Raw genomic sequence first — 19729 nt, forward strand, 5'->3', positions numbered from 1 at the left:
AATAATTTGGGAGACCCCCCCAAATCAATTCTTTACTTGGGGGGTTCTTAATGCCTTATGGGGGGGGGGGACAACACCTGCATTTTACGTCCTTCTGTTACGTTCTATCCTTTCAATTTTACACTTTCACACTCTCAAGTTGTTATTTTCATTCATCTTTAAACACACCAGAGCCACAGACATTAAAGTGAGCAGCACTGGGGCACATCAGGTGACAGTCCTGTCTCCTTTTCCGGTCACACTCTACACATCAGACTTCAGACACTGCTCACAGCCCTGCAATCTGCAGAAGTTCTCTAATGACTCTGCTCTTTTAGGCTGCATTAGGAGAGGTTAGGCAAGAACAGGAGTGTGGTGGACACAAATTTGTGCATCTTGTTTTAGAACAGTCTCTCATATTGACAACTGGATGTTTAACATGGCACCTCATGGCAAAGACTCGCTTAAGATTTGAGAATTAGTATTGTTGCTCTGGAGAAAGATGGCCTAGGCTATAAGAAGATTGGTAACACCCTAAAACTGAGTTACGGTACAATGGTCAGGGTCAAACAGAGGTTTTCCCAAGACAAGTTCCCCTCGGAACAGGCCTCGCAAGGGTCCATCAAAGAAGTCATCATGCTATACGTCATAGCTGTGGTTCATGGATGGGAACATGTACTGTTTCATTCTGAAGAAAAACATGATGCCTTCCCTTCAGAAACTGGGATGTACAGCAGTTTTCCAGCATAATAACGACCTTAACCACACCACCAAGATGACAACTGCCTTGCTGAGGAAGCTGAAGGTGAACCCTACTAAGCACCGATGTAGCATCCTCAAGCAGAAGGTGGAGAAGCGCCATGTGTTTAACATCCAGCAGCTCCATGGTGTCATTATGGAGTAGAAGAGGATCCCAGCAACAACCTGTGCAGCTCTGGTGAATTCCATACCCAGGAGGATTAAGGCGGTGCTAAATAACATTGGTGCTTACACATTGACACCTTGGACACAATTTTGACATGTTCACTTAAGGTTTACTCATTTTTGTTATTTTCAGAGGACAGTATATGTACTGCTTTACAAGCTGCACATTGACTACTCTAAAATATATCCATGTTTAATTTCTATAGTATTTGCTCTTTAGAAAATATACTAAAATGCTGAAATGGGAGGGGTGTACTGAGACATGAGCTGAGACGTTAAAGCTGCGACCTGAGACATAAAGTAGTGGTAAATATGCACATACTAATTGGTTACACAATTAGACAATCTGATTGTCACACTGTTGCAGTGATCAACACTTTCACCCCTATTCTACACAGTGGCAATGATCTATGAATGCAATACAGAATATAACTCCTAATGTTTTGGGGGCCAAAAATTCAAATCTTGAAATGAACTTTCGTTGATCCTTTTTTGTTTCTTAGAAAAAAATAAAAACAAATACTTCAGTAAAAGATGAAATCTCTTAATCTCTAGTGAGATTGGTTAGCCATATACACATATTAGAGATAAACCAACATGCTCTTCAGATCTGAATGTTTCCATTGAATTTGGTCACCTGCTAATTCTCAATCACCAGGCAGGTCTCCCCTATCAGACTACCAAGTAAAGAGGTGTTACCACCAAGAGGAATGCTATCTCTCTAATGCAATGTTGCTTACTGGGCTCCTGTCCACCAAAATATACATTTTCATTCTTAAAGAAGTTCAAAAATAAATCTTTAGTTACAACTGTTCAGGAAAATGACCTTGGCCTAGAACTCAGCGTCAAGAACACAACAAACTACAATAAACAGATATCTTTAATACACAATGTGTTGTACAATACAATGATTGCTGTAAAATGTACAAAGCAGTCTTTAAATTATCTCTCTTTGTTAGTAATAAACTGTTAAAGCAAAAAACTACAATTCAATATTTTTTTTTTTTTTTTTTTTTTTTTTTTTTTAAACAGCCAGACTTAGAAAAAAGAGAAGTCACGAGTTGCCGTCATGTCTGAAATTCGGCACATGCTCAGTGTGCAATGTATACAAAAGGAGACCGGTCCGTTTTGTCTTCTTTTTTCAAACTAGAACAATTACCCCCCCCCCCCAAAAAAAAAAAAAAAAAAAAAAAAAAAACATTGACTCCAAAATAAATAAAACATAAATCCAGACCCTGTACAAAATTCCAAGAAATTTCTTGGGGAAAAGATGTAGAATAAAATACTGTTACAAATACATTAATCAGGATTTTTTTTAAACTGATCACAAAAGATGTCTGTTCCGACTGTGGTTTTGGCCTCAAGTAACAAGAAACCCACTTTTTTTTATATTTATTTTAGGTAATGCTTGATCCAGCATTAAATGATGACAGGACCCATGTTTCTTCTTTACGATCCAAAACCTCAGACATCAGTCTATCTTTCCTTCGTTTGTGCTCTTGGAATTTGGATTCTGTTTTACCTCAGGTCAAGGTAGGACCCTGATGCACTTTAAATGAGATGCCATCTAGACAAACACGGGCCATCTGGACAAACACAGACTAATAAAGGGGTTTACAAAATCATTAATTGAACTCAAGTGACTCCAGCAGAGAAAACACTAAACTGAATCAAGTTATTCTATAACCAGGGTTAGGCAACTGTGATTGCCAGCATTACCAGTCACCATGTGGATTCAACTCGCTACTTAATTACAAAGGTGGTGTGTTACAACAGTGTTCGTAAGCACACACTCGATAAACAACACCCTGAGTGAATGCGAGCATGAAATTTGCTAATACTCATCATGTTGGAGTTGAATCGGAGTCTTAGAACAGCCAAAGATAATTACCTCAGGAGTTGAAGGAAGCATTTTCCCAGTATAAAAATCAGTTCATCTAGATATCTGCCTGATGAGTGGAATCGAAAATCAGCTGAAACGTGTTTCATGTCTGAATCATGTTTTGCACTGGGTTTATGAAACAAGTAATCTATAACTATTTTTAAATATCTGCTTCAAATGAAATTTGTAAGTGGTGAAACAAATACGTTTGAAAAATTGTAGCGCTAGACCACATTTACATATAACTAGAGTTTCATCATCCACGTAACCATCAGGTAGAGGTAGACACAGTGCTATTTGTTTTTATTTACGTATTCAGTTTTTTCCCCAATTATATTCCTTCCCACTGCACACATTTTGGTTTAGTCTGGATCCTGAACCTTCAAATATTTAACCAAATATAATTGAAACTGCTCCCAAGATTACAGTGTGGATGTATTCCTGAAGAATGGTGTTTACAAAATCATATTAATGCAAGATAAACTTCTCTTACTTTGGAGCTACATCAAACTGGCAGCCTGGCGCAAAAAAAATAAAGAAGCAATCTTCAGACACAAAACATGTTTTGGGCTGACTGAGTGGATTAGAGTATGTGGAAGATGTTGGAAATTTCACTGTTCTCTAAACTATTCTGCAGTTCGCTGCCTCGCTGGGTCCTTGTGCCTGGCGTGATGGTTCTATAAGTGTAGTACAGCAGCACAGACTTCAGATACTGAAATGTGTCGTGGGATACGTTAATGGCACTTTAAAATGCTGACATCTGTGGTCCAGGCTGCTGATCTGCAACTTTCAGGAGAAATGTTCGGCTTTTAGTTAGTGCTCATGTTTGGCTTAAAGAGACAAGGCTGGTCAGTAATACAAACAGGAGACGCAACCTGACTCACATTAATGATCCCGATTCCTGGAATCTGGCTTTAAAACCAACAAAATATATAAACCAGTCCTGTCTGGAAACATCATCTGGTCTATTTACGTGTCTCTGATCTCACGGCTTTTTGTGTGAACCCTGTAGATATCCAGAGACCCGTATGCTCTCGTTTTATAGAAGACTGTTGAAGTTCTTAAAGCACCAGAATTGTAATCACTGATCATCCTGGCTGAAAAAAGGAAGGAATAGAAATATGGAAGGAAAGAAAAAGAAAAAAAAAAAGGAGCAGAAGAAGACAGCAGGCACTAGAATTGCTGACAATCTTTTTTACAATCTTTCGGACACTCTTTCTGACAATATTTTTGGCACGGCTCCATGGTAACTGCAACACCGACCCCGCTCCGGCCAGAGGTCATCCTCGTGACCTCGGTCCATGTGTCCGTTTCAGGGTCGTAGCACTCTACGCTATCTAAAAAGGTGTTTCCATCATATCCTCCTGTTGGGGGGAAAAAAAGCAGAAGCCGATTAAACATTTAAAAAACCCCAAACGTTAACTGGTCTTTGTAAATGCACAGTCAATTATGCACACTTTCGCAGTGCTGTTATTGGACGATAAGCCATGATAGGGTGGTGTGATATCGCGGATGTGCTCAGTTTCATTGTCCGGGGACTCTGATAAAAAGGAATGAGTCAAAAGCTAAAAATGGGCTTTGAAACACAAAAAACTAAGAAAAAATTGTTGACCGATGCGTACATCCCTGCAGCGTCCCAACATATAGTCTGAAAATTTAAATGCTGCGCAAACATTTTAATACACAAAAAAAAAAATACTAAAAATTCTTATCGTCATTGCAAGATCAAAAAATCTGAACTACCTGTACGTTGTAAACAAACAAAAAAACAACCTGATCTAAGAAAAGAAAAAAAAAAAAAAAAAAAAAATAATAATAATTTGATGTGTTATTGTTAACCCAGGGACAATGGCAGGGCACGCTAATATCTCCGACCAATCAGCTGATAAGGAAGTTGTTAAAACGAGAAGCAGAAATTTCCCCATACCGAGAGCGTAGATGCGTCCTTGGTGTGTGGTGACTCCTAGTGCGCTGCGCCGGTGTCTCATTGACGAGATGAAAGTCCAGCTGTCCGTCTCCACGTCGTAGCGCTCAACGGTGTTTAGCTGATTGGTGCCGTCATAGCCGCCCATTACATAGATGTGGTTATTTAACGTGCACACACCTGAGAAGAGAGATAGTGATAAATTACACTGTACAAACAAGTACAAGAATTACCTAACACAGACTGCTAAAACTAACTTAATTGACAGATAAACTTCCTTGTTTATTTTTCCTGACCTCCGGTGTCTTTATCTAGAATTGAAAGGTTGTTGCTCTGGTTGGGGAAATACGGGCTTGTTGCAAACGAATCATGACGATGCACAAAGATGTGGTTAATGAGTGAACTAAGAGGGTTATGACTCGGTAACTGGGAAAAACAAAGGTCAAAAAAGTGGATAGGTATTTAACCTTCCTGCTTATTGTAAACCATATACAACCAACCAACCAACAACAACAACAAAACATTGAGGAAAAGAAAATCAGTAAGTTAGGGAAGAGAAACACCTCAGGATGTGCTGTTACAGGACAATAATATGACTCAAAGTTGAATATTTTCCAAATGACAAAACCGTGTCATATGGTCCCTAATCCAATAATTACTTATACAATCTTGCAAGGCCACACCTGCTCCGCTACGGACAGTGTTCATGGGTGCTGTGCTCCTCCATTCGTCTTTCTCAGGGTTGTAACACTCTACCGAGCTCAGACGATGGGTTCCATCAAACCCACCCACCGCGTAGAGGAGGCGGTTAATGACAGCCACGCCCACCCCTATTCGCCGGGTCAGCATGGGGGCTACCAGCTGCCACAAGTCTCTTTCCGGGTCGTACCTACATGGAAGGAACACACACACACACACACACACACACACACACACACACACACACACACACACACACACACACACACACACACACACACACACACACACACACACACACACACACACACAATCAGCAGAGCAAAATATATGGCCCATAATATAGAGCCCTGCATAAGTCATTCAACCCTTTTCCACAGGTTGCAGTGTTACAACCTGGAAATGAATTTGGTTACAAAAGCACTAAATATTTCATGTTGAACATCCTACAAACCATCATTAAATCCATTATTTAAACATAAAAAGAATACGGCAGAACCCTTTTATATTTTAGGAGCTACAGTAACAGACAGGTGCTTTGATCACTAGTCTCTCTTCCTTATTCTTTAAGGTTGGTTGTTTCCTTATCCAAGGCACAACACTGGACTTAGTGAAAACTCGCTTCCTGAAATTATTCTGAAAAGGTACAATGAGACCAAAAACCAAATGACTGGCAGTCAGGAAGAGAGAGAGAAAAAGAGAGAAAGAGAGAGAGCGTAAATGAAAAGCCGTTTAAAACAACTTCGAGGGTATTTTGGGTACAAACTTAATCCTAAATACAGCACACAAGTCTCACTGTGGTACAAAGAGACAATATGTAAGGAACTGAAAGAGAGACGCCTGAAGAGAAACAGCATTTTTTTTTATTTATACATATACATAATTTAATCAGGTGAGGGACGGCCTACTTAACATCTCCCTTTCACTCAGAACACAAGCAAATGCTATGACATTAAGTTGTGGACTGCTCTTGTATAGAGTAAATAAAAAGAAACAAAAACTGTTTGGCCTTATAAATGTGCTGGCACTGTAATTATAGCAAGCAGAGTAAAGTGAAAATACCACAAGCCAACACTAAGCAAAACCTGAGACAAGCGTCTGATTTAGCTGTTGTCGCTTCCTTTAAGAGACAACACTTCCACCCACATGCTTTGACTAGACGGAGGCTTGGTTCGTGGAAAGAACGTCAGTGTGACGTAAAAGTAACAGCTATCTAAAGCAAATGTGTGGCTTTTTATATTCCACATCCTTTTCCATTTAGTGAATTGCTTCTTCTGATTGTTGCGTTGGCTGAAAAAGTAGAAAGGTAGTCAAAAAAGGGTCAAATCTTTTCCTAAACCAACCTGTCCATCTGTTTTGATAAGAAATAAAAGGGTTTTGTTTTAAGTGTGATTAATTATTATTATTTTTAAGAGGAGTAGTAATTCCTTATTCCTAAGATGATTCCAAAAAAGGAAGTCAGTCATAAAGGTCAACCACCTTTTAGAGTACACAGCTGTTTAACGCTTTAAACACCATTCTCACCTCTCTACACTGTTATGATGGATGCATCCATGTGAGCCTCCAACAGCATAGATCATACCATCAATGACCCCAATGCCAATTCGGTTACGAGGTACGCTCATTGGGGCACACGGGAGCCAGCAGTTGTTCATAGGGTTGTAGCAATCCAGCGTGTTGGAGTCCATGTTTCCATCGGGTGCGTTGTTCCTCCCTCCGACAGCGTAGAAGAGCCCGCTGATCACACACGCTGCCAGGCCACTGCGGGGCACCTGAAGATCTGCCAGGCGCAGCCAGGCACCAGTGCCCGGGTTAAACGCCTCGAGGTAGCAGAGCGATTGGCGGAAATAGCCACCCGCCGTGTAGATGAGCTGCGGTACTTTAGGTGTGCGGCACGCCGCTGCCTTGGTGGGCTTGTGCAGAGTCAGGTCCTGAAAGATCTGTGCTAAATAGTCCTTGCTCTGCGCGTCCCACTCAAAGTGCTCAAGCTGGCGCTGAAGAAAATGCGGAGGGAGAGAGTGGCATCTCACGGCCTGCAGCAGTGCCTGCACGTAGGGCCTCCGCTCATCACGCTCATACTGCACCCACGCCACGCATGCATGGTATACCTCAGATTCGCACCGGACGTTCAGCTCATCACGGCTAATCAGAGTTACCAGCTGACATGGAGAGAGGTTGAAGAACTCCTCCTGCGTCGCCACCTGGTGGGTGGGAGGAATCAGAGGTGGAATGAGTACCATCAGCGGCTATGCGGTGGTAAGGGTTATACTTATTATAACCTGTCAAACATGGCTAAGAAAGGAATCCTACCTTTATATTTTCAGTGCAAAAACAGGGAATCAAATTATGGGTTAAAAAAAATGCCCTGGCTGATGGATAAGAGGAGCACTTTGAAAAAATATTAATTGTTCAAACCTATGAAGATTCAAAAAGTCACACCCTAATATCCACTCTGGTGAATGGCAGATCTCTGCTGTAAGCATACACTGGAACATTCATTGAATAGATAAGCATATAAAATAAACAGAGATCAGATAGAGAATCATTGCCAATATTTAGGCTGAGTGAGAAGAGGAACTTGCACACTCCCACTACTCTTTTAACAGCATTCCTTCCTCTTGTGAACAAATGCATTGTCGATGTTAAATTCATTCACTCAACTACAGTCAAACTTTAAACAGTCCTTCATTGTTTTTTTTATTACTTGTCTCTTGGACAGATGCCATAAATGGTGACACGTCATGTGATTTTATGGAAAAGGGTTTATTAGACACACCTTTATCCAGTTGGTCGCTGTTACAGAAACATGTACAGTGCCATAGTACTCATAAATACATCTGTGTATGCTATATACATACTCCAACCGCATTTACTGCATTCCTAGACAAGAATTCATCTTTCTTCACCTCAATGCGTACACAAATCTTAGAGCTTGCATTATTCTACTTCTCTGCCACTATAGCTCGAATATTAGTTAACAATATAACTATAATACTCTAGATAATGTAGGCACCCAATATTCCTTAATCACATGACTGCACCAATATTTTTCACCTCTCTAGGGCTGAGTAATTCGAACACAAAAATGCAGTGATGCATATTATAGTGGTTTAGTCCATTTAACTACACACAGGGGACTGTGCTTCCCCACGGACCATTATTACTGACGCGCCACCTGCTAAACTCTGGAGCGATCTAGACAGGTGAACACTATGGAAGCCCGTTTCCGCAATTCCAGGTTTTTCCTCGCAATTCTGACTTTATTTCTTGCAAATTCAAATTATTATTATTTTTTTTTTTTTTTTAGCCAATCGGGCAGCGTTACCGCCTCTGTCGTTCCAGAAAGCTTTTAACATTGGAAATCTAATCAGCTACAAATCAGAATTGCACGGTCTCAAACTAAGCATCGGATCCCTGGAGAGAACTCTGTCTAACAATCAGCTTCAAACTTCAGGCCAACAACACGGTTACCCATGGATGCACCAGAAATGTTTGACGTGTACAAGAAATAAAGTAGGAATTGCGAGAAATAAAGTAGGAATTGCGAGTAATAAAGTAGGAATTGCGAGAATTAAAAGTCAGAACACGAGAAAAGTTTGCTTGAAGTTTGATGATTTCAAACTAAAAAAAGAAAAACACCATACAACACGTTTACAGTTTTTTTTTTTAAAGTTATTTGTAACAGATTTTTATATATTTTAGTTACCTGGCTGAAGTTCATGTAGATGTACTCGCGGGCTTTCTGGTGCAGCTCAGTGCAGCCAATCTGCTCGGCGAAGTTTGCGATGCCGATTGCGTTGCTCGGGTCCAGCTGCTGCACCAGGAAATCGCAGCAGGCCTTCACAACGCTGTCAATCTGATACATCACAGCTCCGTTCATCACATGGATGACGCACTTCTCTCCGACGGAGATACTTGCAGTGTAGGCAAACTCAATCAGGCGGCCCATTACCTGTAAATTAAAAAAAAATTGCCTGTTTAGTAGTAACTTACGTTGTACATTATCTTGCTACTGACAAACATACGGTCGTCCGTGACATGATCATTAGGGCAAGGTAATAAAACTGGTCATGCTGTCTGGTTGGTATGGTATGATGGCATACTTTCTGTCCTCTATCAATCTCAGATACGTTCGATAATTATACAATATGTTGGTAGAGAAGTGCTGGGTTTGTTTATAGGAACTGGCATGTACCCAAATGGGTTTATTGGTGATGCATTAATAGGAAAAATTACATCTCCAACTGTGACTGTATTTGAATGTACGACATATGATACAGTACCAAAGTGTCACCTGTTGCACTACTCGTCTGTCAAAATATTACACAAAATGACTTTGCAAAAAACATGCTGGCAGCCGGTTGTCTTTGTATCGCTGTGTTTAATCGACATATTCCTGTGCATCGTGTATTTTTAAAAGCGGTAAGAAAATCTCATTTAATACCAAAATTGATACTTTTTTTTTTTTATCGTTAATCAACAATAAATGTATTCTCCAATCTCAAATCTTTAGTTCTGCAATGGATCCAAGAGGTTGTGTAGCTAAAATGTCAAAGCAAGGCATTTTAAACTATCCTAAACTTCAGAAGATATAAAAAACATTAACTTTTATGTAAATAATTCAAGTCCATAATTACTAAACTATAATCTGGTATATTTCAATTGACTTGTTACACACTTAGCTTCTTAACCAGGAGCCTGTGTCTGTGTGGTGACCTAAAATTAAAAAAATATCCCAATATCTACTTGCTTACAGTAATCGCAATGCGTTGCAAAATATCGTATCGCAATCCCTGTATCGTGATACATATCGTATGGCCGGATTCTTGCCGATACACAGCTCTGGTATGCAATGAAATCCACACGTGTAAAGTACAAGCCTGTAATGTAATGAAGTACAATAGCACTCCATAAAGAAATCACAATTATAGTACTAAAACAAAGTCCTGCTACAGTCCAGAGTAATCAAACCAAATACACTAAAACCAAACAAATACTCTAAAATCAGCATCCTTATTGACACCTCTTCGTAGACTTTAGCCACGGTCCACAGTTCCTCTGAAACACCAGGATCACAGAATGCCACATCCGTTACCCCGACTACCACAGAGTAAGGTCAGGTCTAATCTTTAGGAAAGCACAGCTGTTGGATGGATGTAGCAGGTCATGGTGATGACACCACTCCACAGTTGTGTAACAAGAGTGTCAAGTAATAGTTGCTGATGATCAGTGTGTAAGGACAATGTGGACCACAATGTGGTTTCTGCCGAGTCATCCTGGAGACTAGGTTGTTCAAGACTGTTATACTAAACTCATTTATTTTCATAAATTTTTCAATCTGGCAAACATCTAAAAGCGGATGTGTGTTCCGTCAAAATATCCGGCTCTGGACAATGTAGTATTTTTCAAAACCCTTTTCAGATAAAGGAGATAAACCTCAAGTCTACATGAGTTCAGTAAAACATCCGAACCTTCTAAAGTCACTTTTCTTTTTTTTTTTGTAAATATTTATGTTGATCATATCATATGCCTAAATTCCGAACCCCAGGGTATTTTCTGTAATTCAGTTATGTCTGGGCAGGAAATATATGAGCCGAACACTGAATGAAATAAAACAGCTGGTTGTTAAAAGTTCTTGCTTGAGGACCCAGTAGTGGCAGGGTGGTGAAACTCACAACCTTAAACACTGAGCAAGATTTTAACAATGATGTCTCTTGGTAGCCAAAAGTGCTTGTACTATTTCTACGCTTTTCTTTTTCTATTATGTTCCCACTTGCAAAAGCAAGTAAATCTTACAACCAATTTTCACATCGATAAGTGCATTATATAAAGTGTTCATACTGTAAAGCTGCCTTTAGAAAACTATAATTAGCTACAAATCTGAATATAATTTAAAATAATATATATAATGTATATGTGGGTCTGCTATATATGTACCTTGTTTTCCTGTTCTTTCAGGAAATATTAATTTTTTTCTTCCTTTTGGTCTTGGCTATCAGGGTGGCTTCATTTAGAAGTAATTTTCCTGTTTGCAACACAGCTGTTGGGACCTTTAATAGTCCTCTCACATGTGTTTAAGGTCAAGTGGTTGACCACAATGTTATTGGTACTTGTAAACACACTTTTAAAGAGATTCTACATTTAAAGAGATTTAGTCAAGTTAGAGAAATATCAACTTAAAAAATACGAAAAAGAACATTAAGGAAAAACAAATATTTTAAGTGCTTCAAAGGGGACCAAACATTTTAGGGGTCAGAGAATAGTCAAGTCAAGTTTATTTCTATAGCGCTTTTCACAACTGACATTGTCTCAAAGCAGCTTTACAGAATTTAACAGTTAAGGTGAACGATGTGTATTTATTCCTGATGAGCAGCCTGAGCGACTGGCAGGAAATAGACCAAACATTTGAAAGTTCGGAAAAGAGACCAAACGTTTTACAGGTTCGACAGCAGACCAAACATTTGTGAGAGTTTAAGAGAGGATTAAACATTGCATATTTAGTAGATCAACTGCTAATATTCATTCAGTATAAGACTATACACTCTTTCAAAAAATTATAATCAATCATGTAACAAATCAAAGAGAACCTGAGCAGCCATACCACATATATTACACGCCAATAATTCTTAAAAAAACAGTCATTCACTCACCCGTGGGTGGATCCCCTCGATGGGAACCACCTCCATGCCACACTCCTTTAGGCCATTGGTGAACATGGCACGGAAGACTGGTGAGGAGGATGCCAGCACCACCTTATGTGCCACAAAGTCCACAGCCTCGAGGTCATTGTATTTAACTCGCAGCGTGACGTCACAGAGTTGCCGTTCAAGCCGCAGCTCGTTCATGATGGCGAAGGCGGCGGCCGTGTGGCTCTCGAGCGTGTAGCTGAACACTCGATGGCCATTCCGCGTTGACGGCGTCACTTCGGCCTTGCACTCGGTCATCCCTGACGTCGCGTACATGCTCAGCTGCGCCCGCAGCCCGGCGCCTTCATCCTCGCTCGCCAGTGCAAGACAGGTGCAGAGCAACCAAAAATCAGGGTTCACAAATTCCTTCTCAAGTTATAATTCTTTTGTAGTAGGTGCAAGCAACATTAGGAAAGCACTATTCCCTTACAGTGCACTAGGTTTCTCGTTTCAGACTTTCTTTATTCCTCTTTTACGGCGTACTGTGCGCACTATCGGGCATAAATTTAAGTCTGTGAATCACCTTCATTTCAACACACAATTTTTGATCCATTTTGGATTTCCTGGAAACAAGACACACCTTTATTAGAAAGCTTTGTCTGCCTTCTAAATATAAACATCATCTTCTCACACAAGGCCCATTAACTAGGAAAGAGAAACTGTCAATGACCTCAAAAGAAAGGAATCTAAATTTGTGACTGAAGTGTTGCAAACATAGTAATGGCAGGAACAGCAGAAACTTTGAGAGCTGGAGAAACAGGAATGGCAACTGAAGTTGAATAGAAGTCAGACTTAGTGTCAAAACACGGGGTAGGTTTAAGCCAGACTGGAACTAGATCAACATACTTACTAAAATGTAATTTTAATCGAAGACTGTCAGGTCAGAATCTGCTAACAAGCCTGGTTTCTAAAGGCTTGTAAAAAGATTATTGCCTTGTAAAGATTTTCTCACTACAGTAAGAAAACCAGGACTAGCTGGTTTCAGGTCAGTGGCAAAAAATTCTCAGAAGTTAATTAGTGTGACACCACCCGTTTCAACGCAAAACTCCGGGACTGAGTAGCTGAGAAAAGGTAATGGAAGGTGGCAGATTTCAATTGATCTTCTTTGACTTCTTGCTCGAATACCTAAACAACAAAAAACAAAAGCAAGAAAGGATCAGCAGATTAAAATCACACACGCTTTAACAACACACCTAGAACATTCCCAGCTTTCTTAGAAAACAGATATTTATGTCCACACATCCAGGCTCCGCAATCATATTACCAAGGCCACACATACCCGGCATAAGGTCAAGTCAAACGGACATGGAAGTAGAGCTCCAATGATCTCTCCTAGGAACATGCCGTGTGTTTACTTCGCGTGCGAGTGTGAAACTGAGACGGGGATGCTATTTAGGACAGGTGACTTTAAGTAGGGCCTTGTGCTATTCTGTCAGAGTGACTGTGGAGTTTCCTCTCTGACGTCAGTAGAATTTTTGCCTACTGAAAGAATAGGAGTGTGTCGCAAAACCAAACTACAGTGTAGAATATTATTATATATACTTTTTTCCAGGGTGTCAAATTAAATGAATCGCATGTGTTAAAATGACAATATTAACACTACTACATATAAACCACTATGTAATGCACTATGCAATATATACAACAGCATTGAGACAGAACAGAAAATGTCATCAGAATAGGAAATATAGAAGTTGTGAAAGATTTGGCATTTTTCTTTTAACAAAAAAAAGTACGTTTAACAATGTATGTAAACTTCTTATTGCATTTTCCCATGCTGATCTGTAACCTTTGTGCAAATTCAGCAGTGTGTAATAGTTTGTGTTTCCAGAAACTTAACTGAGGAGGTTAAAATGTAATATAATAAAGTATGCAATTGCGTGAGCAAAAGTATTGGGACACCTAACCTTTTCAGCCATGTGTGTTGTAACTGTTCTCACAACGCTGGAGACACGCAATAGGATGTATTTGGATGTGGTGGCATAGAATTTTCCCTTTACTTGAACTTGGCAACCCAGACCTGTTCCAGCATGACAATGCTTCTGTGCACAAAGAGAGCTCATTAATATATTGTTTATATGGGTTGGGTGGCCTGTTATAGCGCACTGGCCTCAACCCTATTAAACAACTTTGGAATGAATGTGAAGGCCGACTTCACCCCAGGCCTCCTCGCCTTACCTTTATCAGTACCTGACTTTAAGAACACCCTTGTGGCCGAATGAGCACAAATCTCCACAAACACACTCCAAAATCTGGTGGAACATCTTCCAAGAATAGTGAAGGTTATTATAAAAGCAAATGGGACTAAATGTGGAATAACGGGTGTTAAAAAAGCGCATAGAAATCTTATTGTCAGGTGTGTATATATAGTATATTTGAGTGTGTTAATACAAACTAGGGAGTGCACTCAGTGAACTTTTCATGCTACGAGTTTCCACGAGTTTAAATATTATTCAAGCCTGACTCGTCTTTTATTTATTTCTCTTCATGTCAGATGATTTAGTGACTGATTTCCATTTGGGTTCATTTGCTCTGCTTTATTAGTTTCCACCTAATCTATAAATATTGTCTATTAAATGCGAGTAGTAAAAACTGTACTGAAGTTAGACAAATAGTGTGTTAACCGATGTGCGTAGTGCAGCACGTGGTAGGATTGGAAAGAGTACCACGTGCTAAAATTACAGCATAAAGGCACCACTTTGAAACGAATCAAAATATACAACCAAACAGAATACAAAGCCGATCCACCGATTATAAAATACTTCAGACTAACGAATGTAATTTTGCCAAACGGTTGATTTTTATTTTAGCACACTACTTCTTTGTGCTGTGGGCATTTTATACTCCTTGAAATGTTTTTGATTATAACCATGAACTATATACTGAAAAACTAAATTCGGTTTTTCAGAGGGCCGGTTCTCTATTCATTCGTCCTGAACGCAACCGAATACCCGTTTCACCTCACGCCGCCAGGCCAAAAACTTTCGCTACTTTAATCATTAAAGTACAACGTGTCTCAGGATGCACTTGCACTCCTTGTCTTATTGTTACCCATGAAAATCATGATCTGTGATTTTAAGTAACCAATTCTACCATAACCCTGCTATAAGAGTAAGTGAATGATCTAGAACTTTTTTACCCTTTTAAAAATGTTACATCACAGAGTAAATTAGGCAATAAAAGAAAGAAAGAAAAAATACACTCAATCATGCACTGGACCTTAACCTTATGACCCTTGTACAGATTTGCTGGTGTGTGTTTTACTTGATCGAATGCAGAAGACACAGGCAGCAAACGTGATCTTTATAAAAAAATAAAAAAAAAAGACGAAAATTTTGCAAGTTAATGGTTTTGGCAAAACGACTTCAGCAGTGACTCAACGCATGCACATGCACTCACACACAAACGGTTGACTATTGAAGTGGGAGGTAATAAGGGAACAGAACACTTTGTTCAACAAGTGAAACTAAACGAATAACAGTCTGTTGCAACCTTAAAGCCCATAATAAGCTGTATATACACCAAAATTACACTCTCACTCCCTGCATATTCACAATTTTGTGAGCCATGTGTACTAAAACTCAAAACAAAATAACAGCTTAAAAAAAAAAAAAAAAAAAGCTAAAAGTGCACCGTATCTATACCAAATGGAACGCTAAAATTATTTACTACTTATTGTTACTTTGTATCTCTCCGAAGCTAGGATAAAAAAAAAAAAAACCCAAAGCTGGGATGAAAAAAAAAAAAAAAAAACGACAGCTGAACACCAGAACGTTAGCACAAAATTATTTTCCAGAAGTAAAGAAATCCTTAATGCAGATCATTCCAGCCACAGAAGACAAACTGAAGCTAGACAGTTGCAAATAATGTTGTAGAAACATTAATTGATAGCATCAGTTTAGTACATTAACACACATTCTCTTACACATGCAAAAATACTGAGAAGCTCCAGGATCTGTGTGTTGCTGTGTGAGGGTTCAGAAAACCCTGGGCAAACACACTATATGTTAAGTATAATTATATAGCTAAAGTAGAGTTACTCTTACAACAAAGTTCAATCTGTTACATTAAACGTATATGTACGTTAAATATAAATATATATAAAGCCTAATACTGTGTTGGTCCCCTTTTGCTGCCAAAACATTTTTGACCCATCGAGCATTAACAACATTAACTTCAACAATTTGAGCTACAGGTGACTGTCGCCGGTTCACCACTGTTTCTTTTTTGGACCATTTTTGATAGACATCTCACAAGAGCTGCGGTTTTGGAGATGCTCTGACCCAGTCGTCCAGACAATATACTTCAAGGATCCTCTCTGTTCTGGCACCGAGATGGTGGAATGAACTTCCCCTAGATGTCCGTACAGCGGAGTCCCTGGCTATCTTTAGTTATATTTATATGAAGTTTGTAATCTTGCGTACCGGTGTAGATTTATTCGTTGCTAGAGACTCAGAGCACTTTTGTACGTCGGTAAGGGATAAGGGCGTCTGCTAAATGCCGCAAACGTAAATGTAAATGTAGACACCACAATTTGGCTCTTGTCCAACTCGCACAAATCCTTACGCTTGCCCATTTTTCCTGCTTTTAACACATCAACTTTGAGGAGAAAATGTTCACTTGCTGCTTAATAAATCCAGCACACTAACAGGTGCCATGATGAAGAGATAATCAGTGTTATCCAAATTACATGTCACTATCTATCTATCGATCGATCGATAGATAGATAGTATAGGATTATGTAATGTACAGTTTGCACCTGACACCACAGAGTCCTTTCACAAATGTGAAATAAAACTTTAAATGTGACAGAAAACATCATATAACACACACACACACACTCACACAGTACTGTATACCATTATGTACAGTGTAAGCTGTTGCTATAGCAACAACAGGGCGCGCATTTCTCTAAACCTATTATTTGAGTTACAGTCGGAACTACTGTCAATACTGCCAAAGTTGCAACTACAGACAATTAATCGAATCAAAACAATCAGAATGGAGAAAAAAAAAAACCTAAACACGTTTTGCATTCAGTAAGTATAGCAGCCTGACACAGCGAGAAGAAGTGATGTAAACACGTCGGAAAAAAACAGCGTGTCCAGTTTGCACGTTTTCGTTCCACCAAACTGGACCTGGAGAACCAGCAACCGAATTCTTACCGGATTCATGCACCTTCTTTAGACGAGTGAACGTGTTCCAAAGCTACAAATCAGGCAGCATGAGAAACCCGTGCACATCCTGAAGAGTCTTCAACAGTCAGGGGTCTGGATCCCTCACGGAAACCACGAAGAGGAGGGGATAAAAACACTGCGTAAACAAACACCCACGCGAAAGAGTTCTGGATAATCCGCACTCACAAAAGCCTCCTAGTGAAAGTGACACGGCGCAATCCTGGCACTGCTCTCCGAACTCCAGATGAGCGCGGGGGAAAGCCAGAAAGTCACCATGACTAAGCATTGCCACGCGGAACGCCAAAATAAAAGCTGCCCTGCATCCCGCGCCACTTCCTCCTACCCCCACAGGTTCATTTTATTCCCACACATTTCACAAACACACACAATTCACTATACAACAGATGTATGGCCGGATTGTCAACTAATTTATATTCAGGTGTTGTGCATTATACACCGCAATCATTATCTTGACACGCTCCTCGCACGAGTGTGCGAGGCCGCATAGGAGTTAAGGGAGCCCTCGAAAATGGCGGGTGCATGACGTCATTCGAAATGGCGGCGCTTTAATAAACAGCGTTTAATAAACAAGGCCAAATTGAAGCCTTTTTAAAACGTTATAAATATGCGTTAATAATATTGAATTGTATTAAAATATCCAAAGCACATAGCGGCGTGTAGGGACAATAATTTTTAAATAAGGCTGACTATAAGTTAGCCAACAAAGAGGACTTTTATATACAAGCAAAGAAACAACAAAAAGAGAAAGAGAAACGCACTCGGACACTTTCACTTTCTATGTTTTGTTATTGGGCAGCGGCCCGTCAGCTGTCAATCATCTGCACATACTACTTCAATTTGGAACATAGTGATTTATGTATATGTATTCAATAGTGATGTCTTAAAGTGTTTCATTTTTTACAAACTGTAACTTACAATTTATTACTTTAAGTGTGATAGTAGTTCAAGTGCTATGTGTGGAGCTCACAGTTATATTTACACGTTAGCAACACTATTAAACTTACATTTGCCACTGAGCATTAGAGGGTCTTGCTCAGGGGACCAGAAGAGGCAACTAGCGATGCGACGTTCATGAACAATTCATTTATTTTGAATAATGTGACTCAGTCTCAAAGAGCGATTGGTACTGTATGAGGAAGTCTGGTGTGTCAGAGAAGTATGTGAGGGTGGTGCAGGACATGTATGAGGTGTGACAGCAATGAAGTGTGCAGTAGGAACGACAGACTGGTTCAAGGTGGAGCTTGGACTGCATCAAGGATCAGCTCTGAGCCCTATCCTGTTTGCAGTGGTGATGGATAGGTTGACGGACGAGGTCAGACAGGAGTCTTCGTGGACTATCATGTTTATGGATGATACTGTGATTTGTGGTGAGAATAGGATGCAGGTTGAGAAGAGCCTGGAGAGGTGGAGGTATGCAATGGAGAGAAGGGGAATGAAAGTCAGTAGGAGTAAGACAGAGTACATGTGCATGAATGAGAGGGAGGGCGGAAGAGTGATTCCTTCATTTTCTACTGGACACGCATGGGCAAAGCTTGGCAAAATCAACGTAGGTTATGCACAAAAAACAGTAGTTTACCTCTCAACTCTTCCAGTCCGAGTCATTTAGTCTTTTATCACGTGACTCCCATATGCACTATGCCGTAACATTACACAGAAAACAGAATTGAGTAGTTTATCTCGTGAGTCCTCTGGTCCGAGTCGTTCATTCTTTCATCATGTGACTCCCATATACGCTATGCGGTTATATATACATATATAAATGATTGGAACTACAGTCGAAGATCATGTATATAGACATGCTGGGGATTTGATTAGTGAAAATTTTACTTATATTGTTTCTGATCAAAGGAACAGAATTAAAAAAGATCAATGATCCAAGTCACTAAAATTATCCGATCTTCCCATCACTAGTGGCATCTTGGTAATGCTGGGTTTTTACCCAGTCCAACATCTTAACTACTAAGATACCACTTCCCTAAAGATCTGAGACATGAACCACTGAAATACCACATTCATGAAGTTTAGACAGTATCAAGCAGAATCAAAGTGTATCAAGCATTCTCTGTGCCGGGTAAAGAGGACTTTTATATAAAAGGAAGAACAACAAGTGAAAGAGGTAACCCAGCTATTAGGGTTGCACAAGCCAGTGCACTCTTAGTGCTGGTCCCAAGCCCGGATAAATTTGGAGGGTTGTGTTAGGAAGGGCATCTACTGTAAAACATGTTTCAAAATCAAATATGCAGATCATGACTCAGAAAATCATACCGGATTGGTCAAAGCCCAAATAGGAGGTTTATGGATTTGGTAAGGGAGGACATGCAGGTGGTTGAGTTTAAGGAGGCAGAAATAGAGGAAAGAGGAATTCACTCACACTTTCTCTTTCTTTCTTTTCTTTTTTTTTTTTTTTTGCAGCGGCCTGTTGGCAATCATTACCATA

General features: G+C 39.8%; 2 protein-coding genes across 3 annotated transcripts in view; one reads left to right on the top strand and one right to left on the bottom strand.

Moving 5' to 3' along the window:
• ap1m2 (adaptor related protein complex 1 subunit mu 2) overlaps positions 1-19729 on the top strand; it is a 223707-nt gene that overhangs the window by 24454 nt on the left and 179524 nt on the right. The window lies entirely within an intron of this gene.
• On the bottom strand, positions 1766-17732 carry keap1b (kelch-like ECH-associated protein 1b). 2 transcript variants are annotated; one of them, XM_083522913.1, is made up of 7 exons: positions 17458-17732; positions 12059-13219; positions 9115-9360; positions 6933-7609; positions 5393-5598; positions 4713-4889; positions 1766-4149 (listed from the first exon to the last, which is right to left on the bottom strand). In XM_083522913.1, exons 2-7 carry the CDS (start codon positions 12368-12370, stop codon positions 3959-3961), a joined length of 1809 nt encoding a protein of 602 aa, XP_083379039.1. In that variant the 5' UTR covers positions 12371-13219; positions 17458-17732; the 3' UTR covers positions 1766-3958. The 2 variants fall into 2 exon arrangements, with proteins under 2 accessions (XP_083379039.1, XP_083379038.1); XM_083522912.1 differs by having other exon boundaries at positions 17260-17732.

The sequence above is a fragment of the Silurus aristotelis genome (genome assembly GCF_946808225.1).
Source record: "Silurus aristotelis genome assembly, chromosome: 2".
NCBI classification, from domain to species: Eukaryota; Metazoa; Chordata; class Actinopteri; order Siluriformes; family Siluridae; genus Silurus; species Silurus aristotelis.